General features: G+C 37.1%; 2 protein-coding genes and 1 long non-coding RNA gene across 4 annotated transcripts in view; 1 reads left to right on the top strand and 2 right to left on the bottom strand.

The window, feature by feature from the left end:
* TM4SF19 (transmembrane 4 L six family member 19) overlaps nucleotides 1-409 on the bottom strand; it is a 2,823-nt gene extending 2,414 nt beyond the window's left edge. Inside the window, exon 1 of the mRNA XM_023526360.1 lies at nucleotides 214-409. Within this exon, the coding sequence (XP_023382128.1) occupies nucleotides 214-393 (180 nt within the window). The 5' untranslated portion in view covers nucleotides 394-409. The remainder of the gene's footprint in view (nucleotides 1-213) is intronic.
* The window catches only part of LOC111734164, a 24,230-nt gene extending 6,970 nt beyond the window's left edge, over nucleotides 1-17,260 (top strand). Inside the window, exon 3 of the long non-coding RNA XR_002778345.1 lies at nucleotides 16,753-17,260. This is a non-coding gene — a long non-coding RNA (uncharacterized LOC111734164). The remainder of the gene's footprint in view (nucleotides 1-16,752) is intronic.
* UBXN7 (UBX domain protein 7) overlaps nucleotides 10,050-17,260 on the bottom strand; it is a 43,677-nt gene continuing 36,466 nt past the window's right edge. The window contains exon 12 of one of the 2 annotated variants that reach the window (XM_023526359.1): nucleotides 10,050-15,692. In XM_023526359.1, the coding sequence (XP_023382127.1) occupies nucleotides 15,531-15,692 (162 nt within the window). In that variant the 3' untranslated portion in view covers nucleotides 10,050-15,530. The remainder of the gene's footprint in view (nucleotides 15,693-17,260) is intronic. The other variant, XM_011385922.2, reaches the window with a different exon arrangement.

Genomic DNA, 17,260 nt, shown 5'->3' with positions numbered 1-17,260 from the left:
ACAACAATGTTCATACCCAGCCTGCCTATTCCAAAATTCAGCAACCCTTGTCAAGTTTTCCTAGAGTCTTCTATTGCTTGGAGTTGCTATAGACCTAAGACCAGCTTGTTAAACTTTTTTGCAAGGAATCAAAACACTCTTCCCCCAAACCTCCCTGCTCCACCCCTGGGGGGCACTTTGGGAGTTCACACCCAGGGAACCCAGGACACTTACCATGAGGCCTCCTCCCCAGAGCCCAGAGCCCAGCATGGCATGCCTGCCAACAAGGCCTCTCAACAGGTAAGTCACCTCCCAGTTAGGAAAGAGGAGCACCATGTTGGCCCCTGCAGCAAACAGGGCTGTAGTACCAAGGCTTAGCCCCAGGATGCGGGAGCAGGTCCGTGAGCATGCCATTATGCAGGGAGACGACAGTGTCCTGGAACCAATGGAAGGAGGGTCATGGGGGCTCTGCTGCTGGGAGCATTGGGTGAGGGCAACAGACTACAGATATTGTCACCTCCCAAGGTCAGTTAAAGAAGAGCCAAGGAACTTGCTTAAAAATTCTCCCTCTTATAAATATTCTCCAATGCGAACTCTCACACACACTCCTCATCCCATTATATTTTGCTTGTACCTCTATTACAGCCAGTGATTATTCTATCTGGTACAGAAAAACAAAAATTTTTTAAGGTGTCATCCATCCTCTCTCTTTAAAAGATATCATTTTAAAGATGTCCACTGTTACCACTTCCATTCAACATTAGACAGGAGGTCCTTTGCAGTGCAATAAGAAAATAAATAGAAGCAAAGCCATACATATAGGAAATAAAGAAACAAGAATTGTCATTACTCGTAAGTAACATGATTATCTATATAGAAAACCCTAAGGAATCTATCAAAAATTTACTAGAACTGATCAGTTAGATAAGTAAGATCACAGAATAAAAACATTGCTATACAAAAACTCTATTGTATTTCTATATACAAGCAATGGCAAATTGTAAAAATTTTTAAAATACCATTTACACAATAGCATAAAAATAAAAGCTATATACAAGATCTGTACACTAAAAATTACAAAACACTGCTGAGAAGAATTAAAGACCTAAATAAATGGAAAGATATGTCATGTTTATGGGTCAAAAGAATCAATATCGTTAGATGTCGATTCTCTCTAAATTGACACACAGATTCGGCGTAATCTCAGTCAAAATCCCAGCAGGATTTTGTAATACAAATTGAAAAGCTAAATCTAAATTTGTATGGAAATGCAAAGGACCTAAATTAGCCAAAATAATTTTTAAAAAGAAAAACGAAGTTGAAGGACTTATACCATGAGATTTTAAAACATTATAAAGCTACAGTAATCAAGATAGTGAAGTAATGCATAAAAAGACAGACAAAACACTGGAACAGAGTAGAGAGTTCAGAAATATATCTACATATATCATCAAATTATTTTTGAAAAAGATGGTATTTCAGTGGTAAAAGGATAGTCTTTTCAATTAGTAGTGCTAGAACAATCCATATGCAGAACAAAAATATATATACTTGAGAATTACTTCAAACCATATTCAATAATGAAGTTTAAATGGACCATAGATCTAACCTTAATAAAATTTCTAGAAGAAAATGAAGGAGAAAAATCACTGGGGTCTTGGGTAGATAAAGATTTATTAGATAAAACACAATAAGTACAACCTATAAAAAATTATAAACTCTTCAAAATTAAAAATTAGCTCTTCAAAAGACACTATTAAGAAAATGAAGGGGCAAACCACAGGCTGAGAGAAAATACTATATATGTTTTATGACTATGTATGTGAGTGTGAGAACATACACATCTGACCAAGGACATGTATCTAGAACATAGAAAAACTCTTAAAACTCTATAATAAGAAGATAACTTGATTTTAAAAAATGGGAAAAAGATTTGAAAAGATACTTCATTTCATCTTACAAAAAAAGATATATAGATATATATATAACAAATAAGAACATGAAAAGACACCCAACATCATTAAAATAGGGAAATGCAAATTAAAACCAAAGTAAGATCCTACTACATATCCACTGGAATTGCTATAGTTAAAAAGTTGGACTCTACCAAGTGTTGGTGAGGATGTGGAACAACTGAAACTCTCATAAATAGCTGGTGAGAATGTAAATGGTACAACTACTTTGAAGAAATGAAAACACCTATCCACACAGAGCCGAGTACTTGAATGTCCATAGCAGCTTTATTCATAATAACTATAAATCAGAAATACGGAAACATCCTGTCTACCAACAGATAAATGAATAAATAAAATGTTTATGTATATATGTGTGTGTGTACACACACACACACACACACACACACACACAAACACAATGAAACATTATTCGGCCATAAAAAGGAACGAAGTTGTTACATGCTATAATATAGATGAAAGTTGAAAAAATCATGCTAAATGAAATAAGCTAGACACTAAAAGGCACTTATGTATATAAAATATCCAGAACAGGCAAATTCACAGAGATGAAAAGTAGATTAGAGGTTACGGGGTACTGTGGGAATTGGGGAATGGGTAGATGTCGTTTAATGGTTACAGAGTTTCAGTTTGGGGTAATGAACAATTTTTGGAAATAGAGTGGTGATGGTTCCACAGGATCGTGAATGTAATTAATGCCACTGAATTGTATATTTTAAAATGGTTACAATAACAGACTTTATGTTATATATATTTTGCCATAATAAAAAAAAACAATTAAAAATGAGAAATACAAAAAATATAAAACAAAAAAACAAGAAATAACTCAAATGTTCAATAGGTGAATAAATTGTGGTATATCCATACAAATGGATACTACTACTAGGCAATAAAAAACAATGGACTACTGATAATGCAATGACATGGATAAATCTCAGAAACATTATGCTAAGTGAAAGAAGCCAGAAACAAAAGACTACTCACTGTATGATTCTGTTTATATGTAATTCTAGAAAAGGCAAAACTAGTGACAGAAAGCAGATCAGTAGTTGCGAGGGGCTGGGAATGGAAGAGGGGATTAATATAAGGGACATAAGAAAACTTTTTGAGGTCATTGAAGTGTACAAAATCTAGATTCTCATGGTGAATACACAGCTATATTCATTGACAAAACTCATCAAACTACTCTTAAAATTGGTGAATTTTATTATATTTTAATTGTGTATCAATAAAATTGATTAAAAATTAAAACGTCATGTCTATATACGTTGTAAAATGCCTCCTCTGCCCCTATCATCTATGACATTTTTTTCTCCTTGTTTTTTTTTTTTTTAATATGAATTAACATAAGACTAGTAATATTTGGGTAACTCACATCAGTATGGATCTGAAAAAGTCAGTACCATGACATTCCCAAAAAGTGGTCTGTTGCCATTTCGCAATTCATTTACATATCTGTGTCACCTTAAGGCTCTTGACACTCCCATCTAACACATTGCTTTGCACATAATTTTTAAAAAATGTATATATCTCTCTCCCCCTCTCTTTTTCTGTGTATGTTTCTTACACATATGTATACACATACATATATAATGAAATATTTCAGAGTTTAAAGAATTAAACGTAATGTATATAATGTATCTGTACTTGTAAGTTGTATGGGATCATTAAACAAAACCCATGTAAATATAATCAGTTTACAAAACAGGTCATTACCACTAATATTATTGAAGTCCAGGTGTGTACTCTCTAATCCTACCATCTTTCTGAATTCGTTCCTAGAAATTACTATCCTAAATTTTTATTTTATTATACCTTTTAAAAACAGTTTTACAATTTATGAACTCATTTTTAAAAACCCAAGTGATTACCGTAGCATCTTCTATTTGTCCAGACTGAAGTTTACGGTAGAGAGACTAGTCCAGACACAGTATTGAATAGGGCATTTGGTTGGGAGAATGCTCCTGCCCTCTCATTCACCAACTCTTGAAGGCCTTGGTGACTTTTGCTTTGTCTAATCTCTGAGCCCATGCTTGGCTCCTGCATTTCTCCCAAAGGGGAACTTCCTGATGCAATGACATTTGCATTTTAATGTGAAGAGTTTAAAGTGAAGAGTTGCCTTCACCAAGTGCGCTCTCCACAGAATATTTGCCCTCCACACCATGTTTTTCACAATGAATTAAATAACTTGTCCTTGACTAAAGAAAGTTCAAATTCCTGTGGAGGGGGCATATGCTAGGGGAGTTCTCAGGCAGGATATGATAGGAACAGTGGCCCTACTTCAGGGATATAAGGGGCCTGAGGGGAAGGGTGTGAATTAGGGATCAGGAGAGATCATGCCTTCTCTCCCAGTTAGTCCACCACAGCAGACCTCTTTTCATGACTTAGGCCCCCTAGTACCAGCTGCTTCCTCCTCAGGTCCCCAGAGTGAGGCACTTGCCCTGATGTCAGGAGGCAGGGCACTTGTAGGATAATAGTCCTCACCGCCCCCACCACCCCCCACCACCCCGTTTGTAATGCAAGGGCATGTGTCTGGGCAGCCTCTCTCCCCAGACTGTCCATCGCAGAGTTCAGGGCTCTCTGTGTACATCTCAGCGAGTTAACCAATTGAGGGTCTTAGCAAGTCATTACTTTAACCCACACCCCTCCCAATGACTGACATTTTGCCAGGGGCCCCAACTGAGGACTGGATACAGTCTCTTCTCTTGAGGACTAAAAGTCTGGTGGAGACACTGTCAAGGCAGTAAGCAAGTGCTGAGCAGAGGTGTCCACCTTCAGGTGTAATCCAGCTTAAAGTTTAATGGAAGGAGGGACAACAAATCCTCTCCTGCAGACTTGATGTAAAAACTCCTGGAGGAAGTGCTATTTAATTCAAAATCTAACTGACAATAGGCATTAGGCAGGCAAAACTGGGAAGGGAAAAGTAGTCTAAGCTTATGTAAAGGCCTGAAGTTGATAGACTGAGGCAAAGAAAAGTTAAACAAATTGCCTGAAGTCACACAGCTGCTCAGTGGCAGAGCCAGGGCTCCCTTGAGTGGAAGTCTGTGGTAGACCATACTGTTTCCTGGCCATTACCTCACTGGCCCTTTCATCCCTGCTTACCTGCATCCAGTTGCAAGAATCAGGATAGGAGAGAAAGAATCTGGAGAAGGGCTGTCTTCAGAGTGGGCCTGCGCTCCAGCGAGCCCCAGCTGGCACTCCTGCAGGACCCAGCCTCTTCCAGGACCTTCAAGAAGGGTCAGGGAGGCCCTAAATACATACAGAGGTCAACCAGGCGAGTGTGGGCATGTGTGTATGTGTGTGCCCCCGCACCACTGCCCATAGACTTCCATTGAAGGAGCTTTCCTCTTCCTGGAGAGCACTCTCCTGATGACCTGTCTCCTGTTCATTTTCATGTGACCCTAAAGAAGGAACCAGGAGACATGGCCTCGTGAGCTAAATTGTCTTGAGTCAGAGAATGTAACTGTGAGAAATACTGTTATGCAAGAGCCTCAGGCCTGGAACTTGTACCTGGGTTTGGATAATCTATAAAAACCTCCAGGAGGACCAGAGGGGTGAGAAATGCCGTTCATTACTCATGAGGCACAGAAGCTTCAGCAGCGGGCCAAGCAGTGACTGTTAGAACATCTTGTAGTTAGGCAATTAGAATGATCTGATGGCTGACTACCAGATATCACTCAGATTTTTAGAAGGTATTTCTGTTCCGAATTCAATGGCTTATCTAACAGCAGACAGTCTCATATGGATATTAAAATGGTGCTTGTGGAGCAAAGAAAAGTGCTGGATTGGCTTTAACCCCTTAAAGTGCCAAACTTAGTTGGGGCTGATGATGACAACTGCAGGTCCTTGTTCTTTAGGGTAAATTTGTGACAATTAATTCAATTATTAATCTAATGAACGAGACACTTCTTTTAGAAACTATATATTTACAATAAATCGTTTTACTAGTAAGGCCAGGTTTAGGTTAGGTTCTTCACTTCTCTGTAGTAGGCCCTCTCTGGTAACAGAGGCCTGGGCACTGCTATGAAAGAATTAAAGCATTATCTTTTCACAGATGTGCTAATCTTAGAATTTGGCTCTTTTGGAGACATAGCTACTAGTTATCACTTTGTTGGTAGTATTTCTAGGGAGACGCAAATGGGAGTTTGAGGGCACAAATTAAGAATGGGGCCCGGGTGGGAAAATAATTTGCCTAATGCCATAAAAGGCTTCCCAAAGCTGAAAGGCTTGGGAGAACAGAATAGACAGATGTTCCATTCTGGGATCTGGGGGTGGGATTTGGGCAAGGAATAGAGGAAGTTGAGAAAATGAAATTCTCTGGCAGAAGGAAAGGGGAAAAGATGACAATCAGCCAGTCTTTCCCAGATTAAGAGTGACTGACTAATCAGCTTCCTTGTGTGTGGGCTCCAACCTCAACTGACAGCTGACTACACAAAAGAGCACATTCCCTTAATTGGAGGGAGAAAAAAAAGGAAGGTAGGAGATGTTGAAAGAGCTGCCATTTATGCCAGTCCACTGAAGAGGAAGTTTTTTTAGTTTGTTCTTCATTAGGATAAAAATATGATAAACCTCAACTCACTCAAATTAGGCTTCCATCTCCAACATCATTCTTGGTCTCCAGTGATTCCTTTTTCCTAATGAGCACTTTACTGTCCTTTTCACTTGATCTCCCTAGGCAGAATTAGACATCGTTGGCTGGTAGATCCTTCTTGAACATTCTCACTCTTGGCTCCCTTGACACCCCACTCTGGTGTCTCTCCTGTCTCACTGGTTGCAGCTCCTTGACTGGGCCTCTTTAAGTTAGTGATCTTCAGGCCTGGGTTCTGAGCCCTCTTCATTAATTTTCTCCTTATGTGAACTCATTCTTTCTCATAGTACTAAACTCCATCCATAACACTGATGATTTCTCAAATCTCGAACTCCAGTCCACCTTTCCTTTGAGCTTCAGACTCACATGGCCAACTTTCCTATACTATATCTGCACTTGGAAGTATCACAATTAAAATATCCAAAATGATATCTCTTCCACCAAACCTGCTTGATCCACCAGTCTTCCCACCTCAGTAATGATACCACTACCTACCCACCTGCTGATAACTTGTCTTTCTTGATTTCTTTCCTTCCCTCACATCTAATCTAATTGTGTCTTTTAATTTCTACCTTCAAAATGCATCTCTAATTTATATACTACTTCCCAGTTCCACTGCCACTACTCTGGTCCAGGCCACCTCTGTTTTGTACCTTGATCATTGCAGTAGTCTCTACTTTTGCTCTCTTCCAGTCTACTCTCCACATAATAAATGGCTTCTCATTACACTTGCAACATTATCTGGGGCCCTTACCAGGGCCTAACAAGGCCTTGTATGATCTGGCTTTAACTCATTTTATGCCATTCCCTTTGTTCACTACATGTCAGACACATTGGCCTTCCTTAAATACCTCAAATACATCCAAAGCTTTCCTGCTCCATGGCCTTTGCATTTGTCATTCTGTTTGGAAGTTTTCTTCCTTCTCTTCCCATGGCCACCTTCTTTTCATCCTTCAGATCTCAGCCTCAATATTATTCCCCAACACCTCATTTAAAGCAGAAGTCTCTGCTGACCCCTTCTCTAGATTTTTTTTTTCTCATAGTATTTCTCATCTGTATTTTTTTATTTGCTTATTGTCTATATTCCTAATTAAAAAGAAAGTACTTTGAGGGAAGGGGCTGTGTGTTTTGCTCATCACCATCTCTATTATTTGGTACAGTGAGGCTAGTTAAGGTTAAGGATAGACAGTCTGTGGCTGGAGGAATGGGAAAGGCATCCTATTGTCCCAATTTAGGTAGGATGCTCACCCCTTGACCAGTCCATGTAGCCCGGGAAACAAGGTGTTGAAAGTAGATGGCAAGTCCCATGAGGATATTGTGCTGAAACATGGGTATGAGGAATAGTTCCACAAGAGGAGCAGCACAAACTAGTCTCTGGGGTTACTGTGAGCTAGGCAGCCACCCCATTTTCTACTACTTGATATAATAATATCTCCTGGCTTTTCTCCCATTAATTTAGTAATTACTTTTTCCTTCACTTGCTTAAACTAAGTCCTTAGTCATTGCTGGTTTGAAGAACTAGACACTTGAATTGCCCAAATGTCAAATATAGAAAGAATCTTATTTTCCTAACAAGGCTAGCAAATCCAATGATTTCATGACAACTCAAACAACATTTATAGAGTACTCACCATAAATGTCTAATATAGTACTAAGAGCAGAAAAATAAATAAAACTAGCAAGCATTACTCTTGACACGGGACCATGAACTTTTGTCAGTTACTACTACTGTCCTAAACATGAGACTATGAAGGCAAGCTTTTGAAACCAGAACTGTATTCATAAAAGTAATATCCATAGTCCTATCTCACAGAATAATACAAAAACTAATACTGAAAAGTTTATTTTATTTCCAAGATCAAATATTACAACAGGACATTTACATGTATTTATAAAAAATGCAGCAGTTGAATTTATAGATCAGAGGTTTCCTTGAGTTTGGTCCCTCTCTCAGCACAGTGAGCTGATGTCTTCAAAAGACTTATTTTCCCACTCCCCTCCCTCCCCCACCCCACGTGTCCCACCCCCCTCCCCAATTCAAGTTGCAGTATCAATATAAAGCAACTGGGTACAACACAGCAATATTCACAATTTGGTACAGCCAAAACCAGAGGATCACCAACTGAGAGAAAGATCCTCATTTTTGAAATTATTTACCTATAGACTATGTGTATCTATAGATATATCACACCCAGTTATGTAAGATTTCCCTGGTTTTAGAGCAAGTGGAAGTTCCATTGAGTCTTAGCCAGCAGTTACAGCTCTGCTTTATCTAATGGCATGTTTTTCTCCTCCTACAAGTTTAGATTTCCTACAGCCTCTGTGTGTCTTCAAATTTAAGGCTTTCCCTAGCACCTTTATTATCACTTACTAGATATACAGGAGGGTCTCTAGTGTGTCTTGAACAAAAAATATTTAGTGGATAATCCCCCTATTCACTGGTCCAAAGTCTTCCTCCCACTTAGAGAAGAGCTGTAGAAACAGTATCTCCTAGCACCATAGGATTAAAAACCCAGAAAGCTGAGAACTAGATGTGCATTTTAGGGAGCACTTACCAGAAACACTACAATAGGAACACTCTGTCCATTACTTTCTTGGATTCAATAACAAAGTTACACTATCTATAATATTTAGAGCCTGTCCTGCATAAAGAATGCAAATCTCACTAAGACCACCACTTTGTCCAGAATAAGCTGAGTATACAAATATTCCAGGGAATCTCTAAATACTGTTAGGAACTGCTTGAGAAACTCTTTAAAGCAAATACCCCAAGCTGACTTCACTCAAGTCCCCAACCCACCCTCATCCCTATCCCCAAATTTCATTCCTTGATTAACCTCTCTGAATAAGATGGGAAGTGAGGTTTGAAAAACGACATGAAAAATGTTTAAAAAACAGTGAAGACATGCCAGAATTGGACATCTCAGATGATTCAAAACGCATTGTTCAAATTGAACTCATACAAAGCATGCAGAGCCTACAGACACTCCTGAGTTTCCATGGAACAATCAATACCTACTCGAAAACAGACTTTGTTTCTTAAAGGGTTAAAAAAAAAAGACACCAGATGCTTAGAAGTTAACAATCAAAAAGAAAACCGTTCTAAGAAAAAACATTCTTAAAGGAGTGAATAAAATTTTGTCTAACAAATTCATGCCAAAACTTGGATGGAAGCCCCTTAAAGTCTAAGTATCATGTTAGCATCAACTGGTACTCATTTCTCTAAATCTAAGATTAGAGGATTATCCATAGTTTCCCAGCAGGTGTTTTAAACAGCTTTTCAAAATTGAAGGGATAAACTTAGGAAAGTAAAAAGGCCCAAGTCCCAAAATGGATATGACAAAGGGCCCCCATTATAAACTTGCTATTTATTAAACTAAAAAGTGGAAGTCAAACACTACCTTCAGAGGATTTTCTGGTGGCAATGATCACTCCATGTGAGGTTTAACTTACAGGTCAATAAATTATCAAAAAGTTATTAAGAGCATATGATTAGTGTCAAAAACCTATTTATATTTTGAATCACGCCATTTATTAATATTTTCCATTATTAAGAACACAGAAGCTTTGAGAAAGCATACTATAAAACCATTTTGTTGAAAACAGCAAGATATCCAACTGAGCATCAACATTTCAATGTCATTAAGTTGAAACAGATCCTGGTGACATGTACTCTAAACACAGCGACTCTGTGACAGAGGGAAAAAAAGTATAATGGTAGGGAATGGTTCCAGATCAAGAATTACTCCCTTATCAGTTAAGATGCCCCTACTGAATCTATGAAAAAAGCAAATAAAAAAGATTTTAAGGAAGGGAGAATTGAATTCCAGGTCAGAATTTATCTAATGATTTGAAATGCTTCCCATTTTATTTACCATGCCTAATAAATTAATGATTCATGGTAGTCCAGTTAGATTAATAACTTTTGATAGAGATGAAATTTTTATATTCAGTTCAGCTTAACTTGACTATTCTTATTTGAAAACCCAAGTGACCTTATAAGAGATATAAAAATCTTCGGGCATTTTGATCTCTGTAGAGGAATATCATTAAGCAAACAACAAAAACTTGCTGTTTGTTGCAACAGAATTAAGTACAACAAGGCAACTTGCCATATTTATAGATTAATATGTGACTGTTCTAAGGCAAAATATTACCATTGGTATTTGTATCTCTAATCCTACAAGTAAATGTGGTTATCCTTTGAAAACGCCTTACAGATATGCCAAATTGTTTTATTAATGTAGTTCATATTGGATTGCCCAAATCTACTTTCAAATCACATGACAAAAAGAAAAAGCCTGTACCAAAAATCATGCTTATGAGAATGACTGAGATTCTAAGCAATACAACAGCATTTTGTAAGCTAAAAAAGGGGGAAAGAGTGTCACAGAACTAGTAGCCATTCTCTATTTGGAATAAGAGAGTTCGTAAGTAGACAGAAAATGAGCTAATAAAAATGATATTTGCCTCAAATTCTTCTTTGTATATTAAATTATAAAAAATTTAAAACATGAAAATTTAGAAATAAATTTCTTAAACATAGCCAATTTCATTAAAAATAATGACTAATTTTCAGAGAATGGATGTCAAAAATCAGGGACAAAAGTAAAAGAGAAAGTAGGATTAACTAATTAAGGATCCCACATCATTACATCTAATAATTTTAACCACAAGTTCACTTCATGGGAAAACTACAAAGTCATCATAATCTCTGTGAAAAATACTCGTGGATTCTAAGCTGTCTTTCTAGCAAGACTGACACACAGATGAGTCAAAAACCAAAATAACCGTCATTAAAATACCAAATTTCTACGTAACAGGAGAAATCAACATATTGGCTTAGTATTCTCTGTCGGTTATTTTTAGTATTAAAGAACATTCTTGCCACTGTTCTAAAATGTGTACAGTACAATACTAAGTTTCATGGCAAGACAATAAATGAAGTGCTAAGCAAGGCAAATCAATAAAGTTGAATATTCATAGTACACAGCTGTCTTTAAGTAGCCTTTTCATCAAGGCTTCTATTATTAGAAAATTGCCATGTTCATCAGAGGTTGGTTCTTCCAACTCTTATTTACTTTTACACAAGACGTTACTTACTCATCAACCTGTGTCCCACGATTCACTATTGAGTAGTTAAATGAAAGAAGGCCAGAGAGAGAATGACACAATAGAGATATACTCTGAGATAAGAAATATTTTTAAGTCAGACTAATTAGATCTGAAAAAGTTGTTTCTGCCAAAACTAAGTGTAAATTCTATAACTTACATAAATCAATTTCCTAACAATTGCTCAGTAAGTAAAGTGTTTTGATTAAGTACATAGGTAAAATAAAATTTAACTCTGGTGTTCAGTGAAACATTTGGTTCTCATTAATTACATGTTAGTCATACTCAACAATGATTAGGAATATCGCATTAAGCTTTTAAAAATAATGAACTGCATTTAAAAGATCATTATCAGAACTGTAACTATTACATTCTCCACTTTTCTGGAGATTTCAGTCACAGTGAGGTTAGATCATGTTATCAGGCAAACGAAATCTGGACACAGAAAAATGCAAAGGAACTGATCAGCAAGTATAATTTTAATTAGCCTAGGGATAATATATTAAAGGGGAGAGACTAAAACCATAAAATTTTGGAGTGGAAAGGACTTCAGAAATAATCTTATCTAGAGTTTCTACAAGGGGTCTACAATTCCATATGCACAGTAACATTTTCTCCATCTACGGAATAAGAATTTATAGGCATAGCTCAAGTCACATAGCTTTCAGGAAACAAAACCAAATGATACTTTACAGAGCCAAACAACGGGAAGATTACCTTTTGGGTCAATTCTCCTGTTGTAGGAGACTACAGCATAGGAGTGTAAAGAGCATGGACTCTGGATGTCCATTTTGATTTGCCACTTACTAGCTGTGACATCCTGAACAAGTTCTCTAAACTTCAAATTTCTTTCTTATCTACAAAATGGGGGAAATACGCATTTTGTAGAATTCTTAGGAAGATTAAAGGAGAAAATGCATATAATGAATGTACCTAGCACATGCTAGTTACTCAAAATTAGTTCCCTGTTCTCTCATTTGGCTGTTCTTTCTCTTATCTGGTTCCTTTCTAAATCAAGTTTAAAAGATGTTTCCTGTCACTTTTTCCCCCACTCATTTTCATTTTATCTCCCTGTATTTGTCTTGTCACTTACTCTCAAAATCTATCTTGTTCTTTGCCCTACCTTTTATCATCTCTTTCAAGCTGTTTCAAATCCCTACAAGGAATAACTGTTTTAAACTATTTTTAAACTTCTTACTAACCTCATTTAATCTATTCAATAAAACCTCTCCTCCAAATAGCAAAAGAATTTGCAGATGAAATGACAAACTAGAGGAGGCACATTCTGTAAGTGAATTAAGTTCTTGAGTTTAAAGCAATATTCTTATTCACTCTTCCCATGTATAATCCATAATCTTCCCTCCCATAGGCTTCTTTATCAAGCCCAGGATAATTATACTTCTGCCTCAAAACAAAATAAAATCCTTTACATCTTGTACTCTAAACACTCCAGCTGTATCTAAGTTGGGTCAATATCTCATGCCCTATCTCTTTGATATGCCTACTTAATCACTTTATGTATATACGTGGTCATCTCACAGTTGAAAAAGTCACTTTGGTTTCTCATAAATGGATATCCTAGGGTTGAGCTTATCAAAAAGAACTACATCCTATCATTAATGAACATGTTGTCTCAGGTTCTCCAGATATGTTTTATAGAGAAGCTAATAGGTAAAAAGAATGAAACAAAGTCCTGTAGGGAAAGCTCTCGACTTCATATTTTTAACAGATTTTGGCTTTAGCTGTGACTTTGCTGAGTGGAGATGGGTGCAATCACAGCACCAAAGCTGAGCATATCCTCACTTCTTACCCTGTACCTCCCTGAATTTTTTAGATTTCTGACTTTGTCTACTACTGATAATTTTTTTTACCCTCTAATGCACCTTCAATAGCATCATAGCTCTATTTCTTAGATAGCAAGTATATTATCCAAGTTCAGAGATATAATCGAGGAGTTAACATGAAAACCATGTTTCCTCGATAATTCAGAAGCCACTAGTTAGCCTCGAGAGCCTATGAAAAAACACCAAAGTGATATTACTCAGTCATCCATCTAAAGAGAGAACTTTGACTCAAGGTATAAATGAAATTGTAATTATATAAATATATTTATAAATATTTATACAATTATATACTTATACATAAGCACTTACACAGACTTAGAAAAAATGTAAGAACATTAATTCAAAAGGACTCACTGAAGAATAAACAGAATTTTCCATGATTCCTTGAGGAGAAATATTACTCATTCTTTAGGCAGGGTCCCTCAAAATTCAACCATTAGAAACCATATTCTCTAATTCTGTACTAGGCAACACACAAGTATCTTTTTGTTTAAATCCCCTAGTTACCAAGAGAGTGATTTTAAAGTCGATGGAAACCTAAAGGTCTCTGAGCAATAGCAATTTAAGTTCCTCAAGTAGAAGAATCAATCAATCTAAAACCCCAATTGACAAAATAGGTCCATTTTATAGCAAGTTAAAGTTCTGATTTTGCCACCAGAATCACCACTACCCTTTCAAAGGATTCTATTTAAAGTTTAAAATAAGAACTGAGCATACAGTGAAGCTGATAAGTCAAATAGTATTATATAGATTCAAGATGGCAACTTCTAAATAATACTGAAAAAAGCATTCACCAACTATAATTTGAATGTGGCTTTTGTTGGCAGAAAAAACCCACAACATCTAAAGACTACTGGTAGTTTCCCCACCTCTCTTAGTAAATGTTGTTTTATGAATTGAATTTAAAGGTATTCCCCATAGAGAGACTATCAGTTTAGATACCTTTTGCAAGAAAACAGCATGAGGAACTAATTAAGCTCATTTAGTCACCAGAGCCTTTTAGAGACTGTTCCAACAAAGGGTAAAAAATGAATCATTATTTCTAACCAAAGGAACATGGTTGGTTACTCTCAGCTGCATCTCTTTCTTTTCCCCCGGGACATATATAAGTATGCCTTAAAGCACATAGAACAATCAATAACCATAGTGGTTAAAACTACAAGCCACTGTACTGCATGATTACTGAACAGCTGCCTTCCTATAGATCACTTGTGAACCCAAACAGTGGAAGGGCCAAAGGAACTAAAATGCTGTACTGGCAAAAACAGCAAGCACCTTCCTATCTCAGTCACCACAATATGCTCACTAAATGTCCATTCCAGGACTAGCAGGATCAATATAGTTTATACAGTAATAATGAAGAAAGCTGTTTCAGGCTAGGATATTGGAAGCCACCCCATGCTATTCACCCCACATTTAACACTCATTCTGCCAATAACACGTATCATGGAAATAATTCTAGCTGGAAGTATGAAAAAAAATTTTAAATATGATGAGTAGTAATTATAAGGGATGTTTTTTCCATGTAAACAAAAGCCTGGATAGTTTGTTATGTGTTATTTCCTACATGAACAATAAAACATGTGTTAGAGAATTTCTTCTCTCTACTAAAAATGGGGCTTACAAAAAAGGGAGGTTTTTCTTATTCTGAATCTAGTCATTCTTTTACCAAAGGAGTCTGAGGAGTAAAATCATTTGATCCCAAAAAAGTGCCGTGCAAGAGACCACTTCTTGGAACACACATTTCCTGCTGCCAGTACTAGGAGGTCTTATCTTTATACTTCCATTTGGTCACCCAATTAGGTAAGAAAGAAGAAAAGTAGGAAAAAGAAATAGTAGAGGAAAGAAAAAAAGCGGGGAGGGAGGTGAAAGAGACTGATTATAGGAGAAAGCAAGAAATAAAAGAGAAGGCAGGTGACTTGGTTGCCCAACTTTGGCTCTATGGTTCTATGAGCCAAAATGCATACTCAGTGACATGGTATCTCACAGGAAAAGGGAAAAATGTGGTAAGCTGAGAGAGGTCAGGCCATGATGTTAATTTCTTTCCTGTACAAAGACAGTCTCTTGAGGACAAAGGCCTGCCTCTTGTAATGTAATATCATAGTCCAGGTGAGAGAGCTTCCTTCGAGGGAAGTTGGTGAGAAGTTCAAAACGTTCATTTGGATATCCTTTAGACTGGACATGCTTCACCAAAGCCTTTGAAAAACAAAAGAAAGACGAAGCTGTTAGATGGACGTAGAGAGAGCATATTAAAGGATTATATATAACATTCATTTTCATATCAGGTAAGATTTGAAGGTTAAGTAATGCTTTCAGATAACCAAAGCTTACCCTTATGGAAGGGCCAATATAACCCTTTGGATGGGGAGATAATAAACTTGTATCCAATAAGTTAGGGCCATTAAGTGATACTGAAATATACAGGGTTGTCTACGGTCATGCTACCCTGAACAAGCCCGATCCTGTCTGATCTCAGAAGCTACGCAGGGTTGGGCCTAGTTAGTACTTTGATGGGAGACCACCTAGAAAGTTTTTACACCTATAGCGTAAAAAAAAAAAAAAAAAAAAAAGAGGATTGTAAGCTGACAAGGTCCTTACAATTTGGTTGGGTTGCCTCATCTAAAAAATGAATGAATGAATGAATGAATGAATGAATGAATAATAAAAAAGGAAATGAAATGTACAGGGTTGTTACCGTTTCCTCAATAAAATCTACTATCTATTTATAAAATTATTGTCCCCATTTTTAAATATTTGATCAGTTTTCCTTCTTTTTTTATAAAGGAAGTTATGTCCTTCATTCTATCTATAGCCAATCTTGCCAACTGTGCACTAAATCCCTTCTGGCCTTTTCAGAAACCATGCCTCTACAGAATATCCCCTCTTTTATAGTATCTTCAGCATCTCCCTCTCTACAGATGCTTACCACCAGGCTTAAACATGCTGTCTCTTCTTCAATCATTTTTTCCTCCTCTGATTATTGCCCACTCTCTTCTAGCTTCACAACCAAACTTCTCAAAAAAGTGGTCTATACTTGCTCCTTCCACTATCTCATCTCCCATTCCCTTCAAAATACCAGACCTGGGAGAGAGTCAGGGTATTAGCATGAGCGACCGGATCCGACTTGCATTCCAGTCATACAGTCTTCAAGAATCAGACTATCTTGTCGCAGAAAATGGCCAGGTATGAAGACCTGACCCAAGGGAGATTCATTTATAGGCTAAGCTAAGCTCATCAGACTTACTCTCTTTTCCAGGAGTTGAAAAAGGCAGAGGAAATGTCCATCAACTGTGAAGTTTAGAGAAAAAGGCCCTCAGCATCACTATGATGGATGTACAAGCTGAGGTAAACGAAAGCCACAGTATAAAGAGAGAAGAATGGTGTGAAGCAGAGAATTACAAGGAGGAAACCAAACAGGCTTCATGAGAGAAACACACAAAAAATGGCCTTGGTTCTTAACCGTTTTGCAGTTCCAACTACTAGGAAAACCAGGAACCCCCATTTTCTTCCTTTCCTTTTTCCAGGTAATAATTTCAATTGGAAAATTAAATGTAGCCATGGAATAGAAAAGCCTTGACTGGAACAGACCCTATGTGACTTGCCTAAGGTAACTGAGGAAGGAAATACAGTAATTAGAATTACGAGTCACCTCAGTTAACTTTCTAGTTAGAGGTCAGAATGAATACCTAACACTTATTTCAAAGAATCAAGCCAATTACACCAATTAATTAGCTTCTCTGCTTCAAGCAAACACTTCCAATTAG

Source organism: Pteropus vampyrus, unplaced genomic scaffold (genome assembly GCF_000151845.1).
Source record: "Pteropus vampyrus isolate Shadow unplaced genomic scaffold, Pvam_2.0 Scaffold826, whole genome shotgun sequence".
NCBI lineage: Eukaryota > Metazoa > Chordata > Mammalia > Chiroptera > Pteropodidae > Pteropus > Pteropus vampyrus.
Note: the sequence above shows the minus strand (reverse complement) of the source record. Positions and strands in the feature narration are given on the sequence as shown.